We start from the raw sequence: 11,501 nt of genomic DNA on the forward strand, positions 1-11,501 counted from the left end.
GATTTAGTCCTTCGTGCTCCTCAAATCAATGTGTCTCTGCGCCCACTTTCAAATAAGCTCATCTGCTGATTAGGGGTAACTTTTGGCAGTTCAGGAACCGAGTCCTCTGCAGAGCTGGTATTCCGGCCAGTGTGTGAATTCTGGCCGTCCTGATCACTCTGTGGAGATCGAGACTTGTGCTAGCATTGCTAATCTCCGACAGTACCTGAATTACTGTGACGTTCATCTTGAACTTCTGCCAATGTAGGTGTCCTTCTGCTGCCCGAGTCTACTTTCATGCTCTGAGTTGCAGAGCCCGGGGAGCCCCCACCCCTTGATGTAATGTCAGGGTTAGATTCGATCCAGGCCCAGGCATCCTGCGGGGTTTGGAAGATCTGGGTTCCCGTTGACGTGATCACCTGCAGCAGAGCAGGGAATACCATTGCATAGGTAACATTTAGTTGTCGAAGGCATTTCTTGACTGTTAGAAAACTGGCTCGTTGTCTCTGTACTTCCTGTGTAAAGTCCGGAAATATCATGACCCTGCTGTTCTCGATCTGAAGATCGCCTAGTTGTCAGGCCCATGCTAGTATGTGATCCCGGTCTCTGACATGGAGAAGCCTGGCCACAACTAGTCTCAGGTTTGGGGGAATGGCCTGGCACCCTGTGTGCTCGCTTCAGGGCGTAGAATGAGGAGAGCCCCTCAGAGGCCTGGCTGCATCCAGAAGTGGCACCAAAGTAGGCCACCATATCTTCTCCCTCTGCTTGTTCGGGAATGCCAACAATTCGGATATTATTCCTGCGAGACCTGTTTTCACTGTCTTCTGCTCTCATCTTCATAGTCAGAAATTTAATTTCCATGAAGGACAGTGATTGCTGCAGGGCTGTGACCTCTGGGGATATGTCTGTCAGCGTTCTCTTGGCGGATGTTACCCTTTCAGCTAGCTGGCGGTGATCATCCTTGAGTAGATTTAGGTCAGTCCCTATGGCATACACTTTTGCTTTCAGGACCTCTCGGGACATGATAATGGCCTGCATAATGTCAGATAGCGTTGGCCGACCCTGTGGGACCGCCCCTGATTGTAGTCCAGATTCTTCTTCCTCATCGGTTTGGGCCAGGGCCAATTCAGGATCAGTGGTGTTCTGGGCACGCTTCCTGGGTACCTTCCCAGTGTTGAAGAGGGAGTAGATCGCTGGGACACCAGACAGCTCGTAGGCAGGATCTTCCAGGGGTGTATGACATTTTCTGAGATAATTAATGGGAGCCTTGAATTCTCCTTGAATTGTCCTGTATCTGGCTGTTACTCTCGCAACCTCCCCCCCCTGTGAAGGCTTCCCTCCTACCAGGCCACAGTGCTGATCTCCGTATTCTCGTATCCCCCCCAGGTAGGTCACCTCTTGTTGGATCCCAACGTGGAACCTTTGAAAGTGTGGGGGGTGCAGTCTTTTATTTTTAATCGCTTCCTCTCAACACTCAGTAGTGGTTGGGGGTCAGAGGTGCATGGTAAACTAATATTGGAAGCTTGCGCGCTCCTGCACTTCGGATATCCCTGCAAAATATGTGTAGGTTTCTTGATAAGGCCCTCGCTCAGTTTCTCACCGGGATGCGAGTTGCGGCATTCTAGGCCTCCCATTCATTCTGCTCCCCATTTGTTCTCTTCTGGGGACACAGGGTATTCATCTGAGACTGTTGCCTCCATAGTATCCTTCAGTGGGGGAGGTGACAAGGTGCAGGGATTATTCCGTAGCGGGACAGGCACCGTAGGGCTCTGCTCCCTGGGGGCTCCATGCAGGCGGCGATTGCGGCCGGTTGATCTCTGTGGCCTTAACCCTGTGAAGAGGCCTCTTAGGTTCTCTTGGCCAGGGCAGTCGATGCTTCCAAACCTCTATGACCCAACATGGCCTGCGACCCTCCCGGCCTCAAGAAATGCCTCATTTCTCTTTCCCGCATCCAAGTTTTAACTGGGTGATCTTCCGCTAGATCGGCTTATCTCGTGTAGGGGCCTTCCTTTACCTTTTCCAGCTCTGTCCCTGCCCCTATGTGTTCATAGGGCTTCACCTAATATTTCCGCAGTCTTTGTGGGGTGTAGTGCCTCAGGATGTAGGTGGATGGGGGATTCGCCGGGCGGGAGCCCAGCGATCTGTGTCCTTCTACATCGGTGCCTGGCCACCTCCCCCCCCCCCCCCCCCGCCCCCCCCCATCTGTGAATCATGTTCATTTACTTTTTTCTAGAAAACGCAAAATAAAATTGTTAAAAAATCTTTTTAAGAACTGAGAATTTGGTAGGGAAGGCTTGCTGTCACTTGAGTAGGTGTAAAAGTGACCTGAATGGAGAAAACTGTAGTCGGCAATGTAATCGTCGGTAGCTGGGACATTCTTGGCTTTCGTCATCGACTGTGATCTTGTTGTCGTAGGTGCTGTAGTCATCGCCAAAGATCTGGTTGTTGACAGTGGTCTTGACATCACAGGTGTCGCCATCGGTGACTGGGGTCTGGTTGTTAACGATATCAATGTCTATGACCATCTGGTCATCAACATTTGTATGTTCCTGGACTGCAACAAGTCCAGTTCTATATGTGGTGTTGAAGATGGTGTATTTTTCCTTTACATTTACGATGATGAAGTCACCGGTAGAGACTGGAGTTCAATCAGAATGTTTAGAGTTGGATTTTCAGGCAGATTTTTGCACGGGCTGATGTTCGTCCACATCTGGAGGTTTATTCTGTGGAAGCTGCAGTCATTTTATGAGTGGAGGTGGGTGCGGGTGCTTTTGAATGCAAGTTTAGCTCCGGGAAACGGTTTCCTTTTTGCACCATCTTTGTGGAAGCGCTTGTAAACGCACTTTTCACAGAATCCTCCCAAGATGTGGGAACATCCCAATTAGATGGAGGGATTTTTCTAATTTCCAGCACATAGAGGGCCAATTTCCTCTCTGTGTCCTTTAGGATTTTGAAAGGAAAGGTTCTACATATATCTGAGCTTGAAGCTTGTACGCTGGGTAAAGGCAATAAATACATTGCTCATGTGGGGTCATCAGTGTAGATTTTCTTCTGACTACGGGTAGAACAGGATTTGAATAGAGATGTTCTTTCTTTCTGTCAGCCATGGAGCTAGTTGGCAGATGGAAGGTCTCCCTGGCCCAGAAAGAGGAATTTTGCCTAAACCAAACTTACAGTACTCTGAAAGCTGAAGGTAGGACTGGTTCAGTCGCAGACAGAAAAAATGTCATGAAAAGGTCACTGAGAGGTTAGAGCAGAGCTCTTTGTGGTTAGTCCCTCACACATGAAGTGCAATAGAAATCTGAGCTATGGCGCTCCTATGGGCAGTAGGAGAGCTGGCACTTCCACCTCATTGGCTAAAGTTCAGGTTGCTTCCAATGAGGTGGTTGTGCTACTAAACAAACACTGTTGTTGAAGTCTATAGGTATTTTAACTGTTTACTGCAGTTAGATTGCCATCCTGACGACAGAGCAAGATTCAAGCATGTATGCATTTGAAAGTTCCAGTGCTGAAGAAATTGTATATTCTCCATCTGTGCCTTGGACAAGTTGACTGCCCAAGTTAGTGGTTTGTGTGTAGCTGATGCTGTGCCCACATAGACACCTCAGATGTAGTATCCACCAAAGATAATTGTGGTTCTACTTCAGTAGATCTGTTACCATGTTTGGTGAAATTAGCACTGTTAAAGATTGCCATTGCAAAGATGGTAGTCTGTAACCTCCCCTCCTTAGCATGTTAGTGACACAAGGTGGGTGATATTATATGGGATACATTAATTCCACTGCGGGCTTGACATTCCAGAAATTATTTTGACTGCCCAAGAAACTTCTTCCAAGTAGGTGCATAAGTACAGTGGTGGAGCCTCCTGGTGACTTATGTGATACCTAATGGAATATTTCTGAAGAACGCTTGAATGATGTTTTTATGTTGGGATGTTCTAGACATGGGTATTAATTGTATCTTTGTTGGTGATTGCAGATTCCTTTTCGAAGCTCTGGGATTTGTGGTGAGCAGTGTTTCGCTCCTTATCGGAATTGCACTGGTGATGTATGTCGACTGTTCAGTCAGTTCCTGGTTCCAAAAGCTCATTCTGTCGAGATCCAGGTAGCAGCATGAACTCCCCACAAATTGCAACCTGAAGTAAATGGCGCTGAAGCGGACTGCATCAACAGCAGGGACAGAATGAGAAATTACTTGTCTGCAACGAGAATGGCAAGGTCTGGCCTTCAGTGCAGTGCTCCCTCTATGCCAGTGGCAGACCCAGAGGAGACAGTCTGTCATTTGACCAGTTGGCCATGTTGTAAGACATGACACCACTTGAGGACCTAGTTGGGAACCAGCAGAGACAATTTATCCCAACTTGTGTACTTGTTTGTGCTCTTTTCAGATGGTGAAAGTCCAAAGTGAACTGATGGGAGAGATTGTACCAACTTTATTATAATCAGTGTTGTGTTTTGTATCTGGATAATTTATATTTTTGAGAGTGAAATTCAATCACTCTACGGTTTATCGGCACAACAGGATGTGCTGTTTAATTTTTCACTGCTCCTCCATGGGGCATTAGAGGAAAAGTAGACTTTCAGAGGATTGTTACAAAGGCTACATGCGACCACCTCCTTTTGCTCTTTACCATCACCTAATTTCTGCTTTTTGAGTGTTTTTCTTTTAAAGAAAAGGGCTGTTAGCTTGCCATTTTGTGCTCTCCACACTGCACAGACCTTCCGTTTGGAGATTTGGAATAGAAAAACTTATTCCTTGTGAAGAAGAGCACATGCTTGTTCATTAGTGATTTGCACTCCCTTTTGCCTGCCTGGCTTTGGATTCGAACTGAAGGCACAGGCGTGAGTGCCTGACCAACGGTGTGCCAAGTCCTGATGCCACTCACTTTAAAAATCCTTAGTTACTTAGACTGATTGAGCCCCCCGTCCCCCTTTCACCTATAGGTTTGGGATGAGGTACTATGCATTTGGAAAAACTGTCTGTCTTTGGGTTGTAAATAAGGTTTGCTGTTACTAGTGTTAAAACAAACGTGACTGTATGCTGTTTGCTGTTTATTTAAAACTGGTCTATTTACATGTGAGATGGGGATCCATTTGAGATAACTTTTATGGGATTCTACGGCGAGAACCGTTCTTAGTGGGCAACCTGGAAGTTTCTATTCATGACCCAAATGTAGCTTTAGGATTCTTTTTTTTCATTGACCAATCACTTACATTGTTTCACATTTTACTTTTCAGTTCCCATATATTTTAGCTATGTTTAATCATATCTGTGTTTCATGTTCCCCTCTCAGGCTTGTCATTACTCATTCATGTCCATTGCTTCTCAGCACCACCCCGTTCATTTCTTTCCCTTCCCTCCTTGGCATCCTCCCTCTATTCCTAATTTGTGTCCATTCCACCTTTAATAGGTGTTGCTGTAATCTTTGCAGTTTCAAAAATCTTCCCGACCTAATTCACTTTTGGCCATCTCTATTGCTATCTTTATCTCCATTGCCTGCATCGTCCATCAGTTATTCCTATCAATTTCTCCCCCCAGTCGCAATGTCTCCTCCACCTCAGTGTCTGTTGGCTTAGTTCATCACCTGTAGATCGCCTCGCCCCTGCCAAGCCTATTACTACTTTTCCATTTCTGTCTCTTCATCCATTGCTAGGTCTCTTGATGTATTCTTTTGTTGTTCTTGTCCCTTTCCTGGCCTCTCTATACACCTTCCCCTCCCAGGTCTCCACACCCCTGTTCTCTCTTAATCATGTCACTGCTACAGTTCCTGTGATCTCTCAACCTGTGTTGTACTCTGCGCTATGTGACCTTATTCCTTTTTATTCAGTTTATCTTTCCCCTGCATCCCTTTTTTTTCTCTTCCTTATCCAGATCTCTCCCTTCTGCCTTAAATCTCTTGCCTCACTCCTTCCCACTGCCTGCCGGAATACTCTATCCCCACCTAGTTGACTCTCTCCAGTGCCTCGCCTCAATCCGTTCCCATTTGGACCTTACCCAGCCCTGCCCAGCTTTTCTCTTTCTGTCCTCCCTCCCATCACTCCTTCAACCTCCAGATTTCTTCCTTCCCTGTCTTGATGAACCAATTTCTCATTCAGGTCTTTCTATCCTTTTCCTCTCCTGCAAGCCGTCTCTATCCAGTCATTCCTCTCCTTCCTAGCTTCTCTCTTTTCCCCCATTAGTCTTTCTTCATCAACTGCCAGACCTCACTTTTCCCAATCCAGACTCGCCCTCCTCACTCTAGCTTTATTCCTTATCCATCCAAGTATCTTCCTCCACTGCCTGTATTCATTTCTGCTCCATCCAGTTTCTTTCTCACCTGTCCGCAATTCTAGTACCTGTTATCCTCTGCTAACTAATCTTTTCTCCCCTAATAACTACATTCACTCACTGAGATCGCCTTCTTGTCAGTTCCTTTTTTTCTGGCCACCTTCCTTAGCATTCCACCCATGTCTCTCTTCCTCTTTCTCACATCTCTTCCTACTAAAGTGGACTGATATCTATTGCCATTTTGACTGGCTTAACTCTTTTGCCAAGCGCATCTCTCAGCCTTTCCCCTGACGTCCCTCCTGGTATCTTCTTTCTACTATTGGGTAATTCCTTTTTTTGCATCATTTGTCTTTGCCTGGTCAGTTAAGCAATTTGTGATGCTATTTTGTCATTGGTAGCACTCTCTTATTTTAGATCGCTCTCCTTACAGTTTCCTGCTTCTGCATCACTGTATCTTCTATCAACTCTCTGCCAAACCTCCTTGTTCATCTTTTCACTAATTTGTAAGTCTTCTTCTCTCAAGATCTTCTTGACTGCCCCTTTTTAAGACTACCTAGTTTTGAAACTGAAGCTTGAATAATGGTAAAAATCATTTTTATCCATTTATAAGGAGTATTTATTTTAATGTTTCATTCACTTCTGTGCATTGTATGCATATTTGCCTTATCAACCGGCTGCCTGAAGGAATGGCCAGTTTTATTCAGGTCTTTAGAAAGATGAGAAGCAACAAACCCCTCTGGGAATTTTTTGAAGTAGGGTATCCTTTTCATTCATTTCTGTGTTTCTTTAACTTTTTTTATCACTGTATTAGAAAGAGTAAATTCACAGTAGAACCATACTCCATTGAAGATAACACAATAAATTCCTGTGTCCCACAGAAGGGCTCATTAAACACATTGGCCTTTATTCTTTGGCTCCATTTGAAGTGGATTGTACATGGCACTGTCACTGATCTACACTTAAATACTCATCCAGCTTCTCAAATCTTTCATCTGCTGCTTGTGTCGTGGAGAGTGTAGGGTAAACCAAGCTGGGTAGCAACTGTGTACTGTTCATTATGGGTTGTTGGGAGACAGTAAAAGATTGGGTACATCACATGAGGATTGACATCTCTCAATTACACATGTACATTGTTTAACATATTTAAATTGAATTAAAACATTTTTAGGTAGAGGGGTAATAAGGCATTTTCCCACTATTTTACTAAGTGCCGAAGGCCAGATTCAATTCCAAGCTGAAGCACTGGGGGGGAGGGGTCATCCGCCCCCACATCAAATATATGGTTTTCTTAAATTTCTAGAATAACCCAACAAAGAGTATGGATGAAAAGATCAGTTGCAAACACCCTCCAGTCAAAGTGCATGCTGGCTTTGTTAAAGCAACAAGTGTGCTGTGACAGAGTGCCTACTCTTTCATTCAGAATGAATGAATAAAGCTATTTTAAAGTGCACAGCTACTCTGGGAGTGTCCTAGGGAACACATCTTAGACTCCCCATTCAGTAATCTGCCGCAAAAACCCAGGTTTTCAAATGCTTTCGAAACTGACGTTCTCTGCCAGTCTTGCGGAGCTGCAGTGGAAGATGGTGCCAAGAAGGAAAAGCCTCCCATCTTCATACGCTTGAGTTTCACGATGTGTTCCAGCCATGCATCAGCAGAGCGAAGAGCCCGTGAAGAACAGTAGTGCGTAAATCTATTGGATAAATACCATGGCCCAGAGCCAGAAAAGGTAAGGGGGCCAATATCAACGTTTTAAATATAATTCTTTCTTCAATTGGTTGCCAATGAAGGGCAATCAAGTAGGGAGAAAACTGAATACATTGTGGGATCTTCAAAAGCAAACGTGCAGATGCATTCTGACCCCCGTGATGCCGCTTAATCAGGTGGCCTGGTAGGCCCAGATACAGAACGTTAGTATAGTCTAATCTCGATGTTATTAATACGTGAATTACCGTTTTCTGAGTCTTAGGGTGGGGGGAAAGGAATTTCTTGAGGAAGAGCAACAGCGAAAAACACATACGGCAAATTGCCCGTCTAGTGATTGACTGCTGAAAAGGTGGCTCAAAATAATTGAATGGCTACTGTATCAAAATAATTGTACGTGAAGTATATATAGGACTCATTCATGTGACAAGCAGTAATGAAATAAGTCCATGTAGTTACAGGTAAGTATCTCTTCTGAGCTCTGTCGAAAGTGATGCAGAACTGTAAGCTCTAACAAGTAAGCTGCACAGGTTGGAGGGAAACATTCATCAATACCGGTGGGCACTAGAAGCCTAACTCACAAAGCAATGTACCACCACACAGAATAGTACTCCTGTAATATTGATTAACAGAATCCTAAATGGTGAATCACAAAGTACGGTTGTAAAGCTATGTAATAGGCTCTCCTATCGCTTAAATGCATAATACTGTGAATGTGCAGATTAATATGCTCACCTAAACCTACTACTCGAGTGTCAGAAGTTGGAGTGATAGGGGCCAGTGACTAAAATTGGTAATATTTCCTCTGAAATGAGTGGGACAAGGGGAAATCAGGGGGTCACAAGGCTGTCCTTGTAAATGCAAAAACACACCTACTAAGCCAGGCCAAATTCACACAAATTAGACCTAAATCTACTCCAGTAGTACTAGTGGCCGATTGCAGATTCTCCTGCTGTAAAAGAGAGTCCTAAATGTATTGGAGACAAGTATTATGCAATCACTTTCATTTCTGTTTATTTTCACAGCCATTTAATAACAATCACCCGTAATGGTCTCTAGGCGCTGGGGGCCGTCGGGAAGATTAAGCTAGCTATTGCCCAGAGTCACATGGTGCTGGGCTAATTTGCCGCCGGGGATCAAACCGTGATCCCCAGATTCCAGAGTCAGTCGCCCTGGCAGCGGCGCCACACCACTTCCCCCTTCCCCCTTAAAGAACTACATTTTTCATAATCCTATTCTTCTAGACCGGAAAGGCCAAAATAACACAGCAATACTTTCACAGTAAAAATAGAGTAGCCTCCATGAACACCACATCTTTTCTTCATGCGCCCCCAAAGTTCAGAATTCATGTGTGAATTTAAACATCGATAACAATCCCAGAAGAAGCCATAAAGCATCTTTCTGTCCATATGCATCCGTGACCATCAAACTTCACATAATAGTAGCCTTCGTGAATTGTGGGTTCCATCACTTCAGCTTCTTGTTTTATTATTTGTGACGTCACTAGTAATAACCATAGCCTGTACCAATCACAGTTCAAGGGTTGGACATTTACAGTGGCGGGAGAATACTCGCCTCCTTGTCTTTAATAAAATCAGAATGTTCATACACAACTGGCTAGGAAAATCTGAAATGTATTACAAGCCAGACTCTTATTATGCATGTTCAAAGCATGTTCTACGGGCTTACAGTGAAAGTTCTTAAAAGTTGACCACCTCGACCAGCCTACAGTCTTAAGGATATCCTCCAACCTAGCTGCTGTCCAAAATGCTTTAGAAGCCTTGGCTCCTCTACCCAAATGAGCCTCAGAATGAGCAGTGTCCATGCCAAAACTCCTTTAACCTATATATTCCATATGGTATATGTTACTGGAGCAAAGGGTCTACGCAGAGAAATGTACAACTGCAGGACTGCTGTCCTCCTATTTTTTAGTGACATTGCATACTGTTTAAGACACCTCACCACACACAACTTTGGATGTGATCGGAAATTTAGGAATGCCACATAAGTAGAGGCATTCTTTGTACGCCTTTTAATGTTAAAATGCACACCTAATGGGAAAATCTAATTTCTGAAATGTCCGGAGCCCCGACATCTCAGCCCCCGAATACCCTTGTGGCTAATAGTGCACTTTACAAATACACATAACTTCTAATCTGTTTCCCTCCTAAAGGACACCAAGCATAACCGTGTCACCAGCATAGCAGAGATTAATTGAAGTGATCGTTTCATTATCACCCCATGACTGAAACAAATTCAGTACCATATTCACATCCCACATAGTGTAATGTCTGGGATTAGGCTGATCTCACCAACTTCATCAACCTACATACTGAAGGTTGTTCTGCCACTAGTTAACCATCTACCTTCTCATGCTCTGCAGATATTGCTGACATGTACCCATTAATGGTTCTTTAAGATTTCTGCCAAGCCACCAATGATGCCAGGAAATTCAAAACACTTGTAGCGTCTACTGAAACTGGATCTGGATCCAATTCCACACACCAGCTACTCCATGATTCCCAGGCGGATATGTAAGCCTTGAGCATATCCTTGGCCCAGGAGCCTTTGATGTATCATGAAGCCACTTCCAAAAGCCCTGACTCATTGGAGAATGCCCTGAAACTTTCCAAGTCATGAGGCTGAACATGCCCTCTGTGACAAGAATGTGAATTTCCCCAAAAGTGTACCTCAAAATTTGTGGAAAGACTGAAGTAGAACAGGGCATTCCACTGATAGTTGCAACAAAGCTGGAAGCCATGGTTGACTCCTCTACAGTGGTGTAACCACTAATAACCTTCACCAACTCTCTGTAAATCTGTGTCGGAGATATTTAAATTATTGCAAATGGAGGAGCAGCATAATGACTCTCCCCAGACCAGCCTTGGATTAAAGCATCTTTAGCCAAAGCTTCCGGATCTGGTCTCCAGCTGAAAAATGTTTTCAACTGCATTGTTATTCGGGACGCAAACTTTTTGTTCTTGCTTTGCACCAAAAATACATTGCTTGCTAAGCCACGAGGGTTGCCTGTTACACCTTTAGATGGCCCCTATTTTACAGCAGCTCCTGAACTTCTATATAAATCTGTTCCATTCCCTCTTGGGAAATCTACGTTGGAACAGGAAGTCTGACCTGTTAGGGAACAGCAAATTTATCTGAAATCCACCCCCTTCTTCTTTTCGTGAAGAAAATACGCCTGGAGAAACTGAATTGGCAGTTGTAAAAGTGGGGTCTGAAGAAGCCTGATTGGCCAGTAAAATGACTCCTGTATCCGCCAGCCCTCACGGGAAACCTCACTGAATACTCTCTTTGTTATGGTTTTAATTAACTATAAAATAAATGTTACTACTACCACTCGAGCTGTCGGGGAAGTAAGCAAGCACTGAATACTCTCATTAAGGAATGTGCATGCCCAAGAAAGCAAAAGCCTGCACGTACTTTCAAACCATTATAAAATCATCCCGAAACAAGAAATCCTGAGTAGATAATCCAACCTCTGATCTTGCTAATTCCCTTATTTGGGGTGAATCCTCAAAGGAAGGCATTTCCTTTTC

General features: G+C 44.4%; 1 protein-coding gene across 2 annotated transcripts in view; it reads left to right on the forward strand.

The window, feature by feature from the left end:
* Positions 1–7,138, forward strand: part of PIGO (phosphatidylinositol glycan anchor biosynthesis class O) — a 114,461-nt gene extending 107,323 nt beyond the window's left edge. For both annotated transcript variants that reach the window (XR_014969485.1, XM_085628137.1), the window contains exon 11: positions 3,958–7,138. Coding sequence is in view for 1 of the 2 variants with exons in the window: in XM_085628137.1 (XP_085484263.1) it covers positions 3,958–4,087 (130 nt within the window). In the remaining variant the exon portion in view is untranslated. The remainder of the gene's footprint in view (positions 1–3,957) is intronic.
* Positions 7,139–11,501: the final 4,363 nt, after the last annotated feature.

The sequence above is a fragment of the Triturus cristatus genome, chromosome 2_1 (assembly GCF_964204655.1).
Source record: "Triturus cristatus chromosome 2_1, aTriCri1.1, whole genome shotgun sequence".
Classification (NCBI taxonomy): Eukaryota; Metazoa; Chordata; class Amphibia; order Caudata; family Salamandridae; genus Triturus; species Triturus cristatus.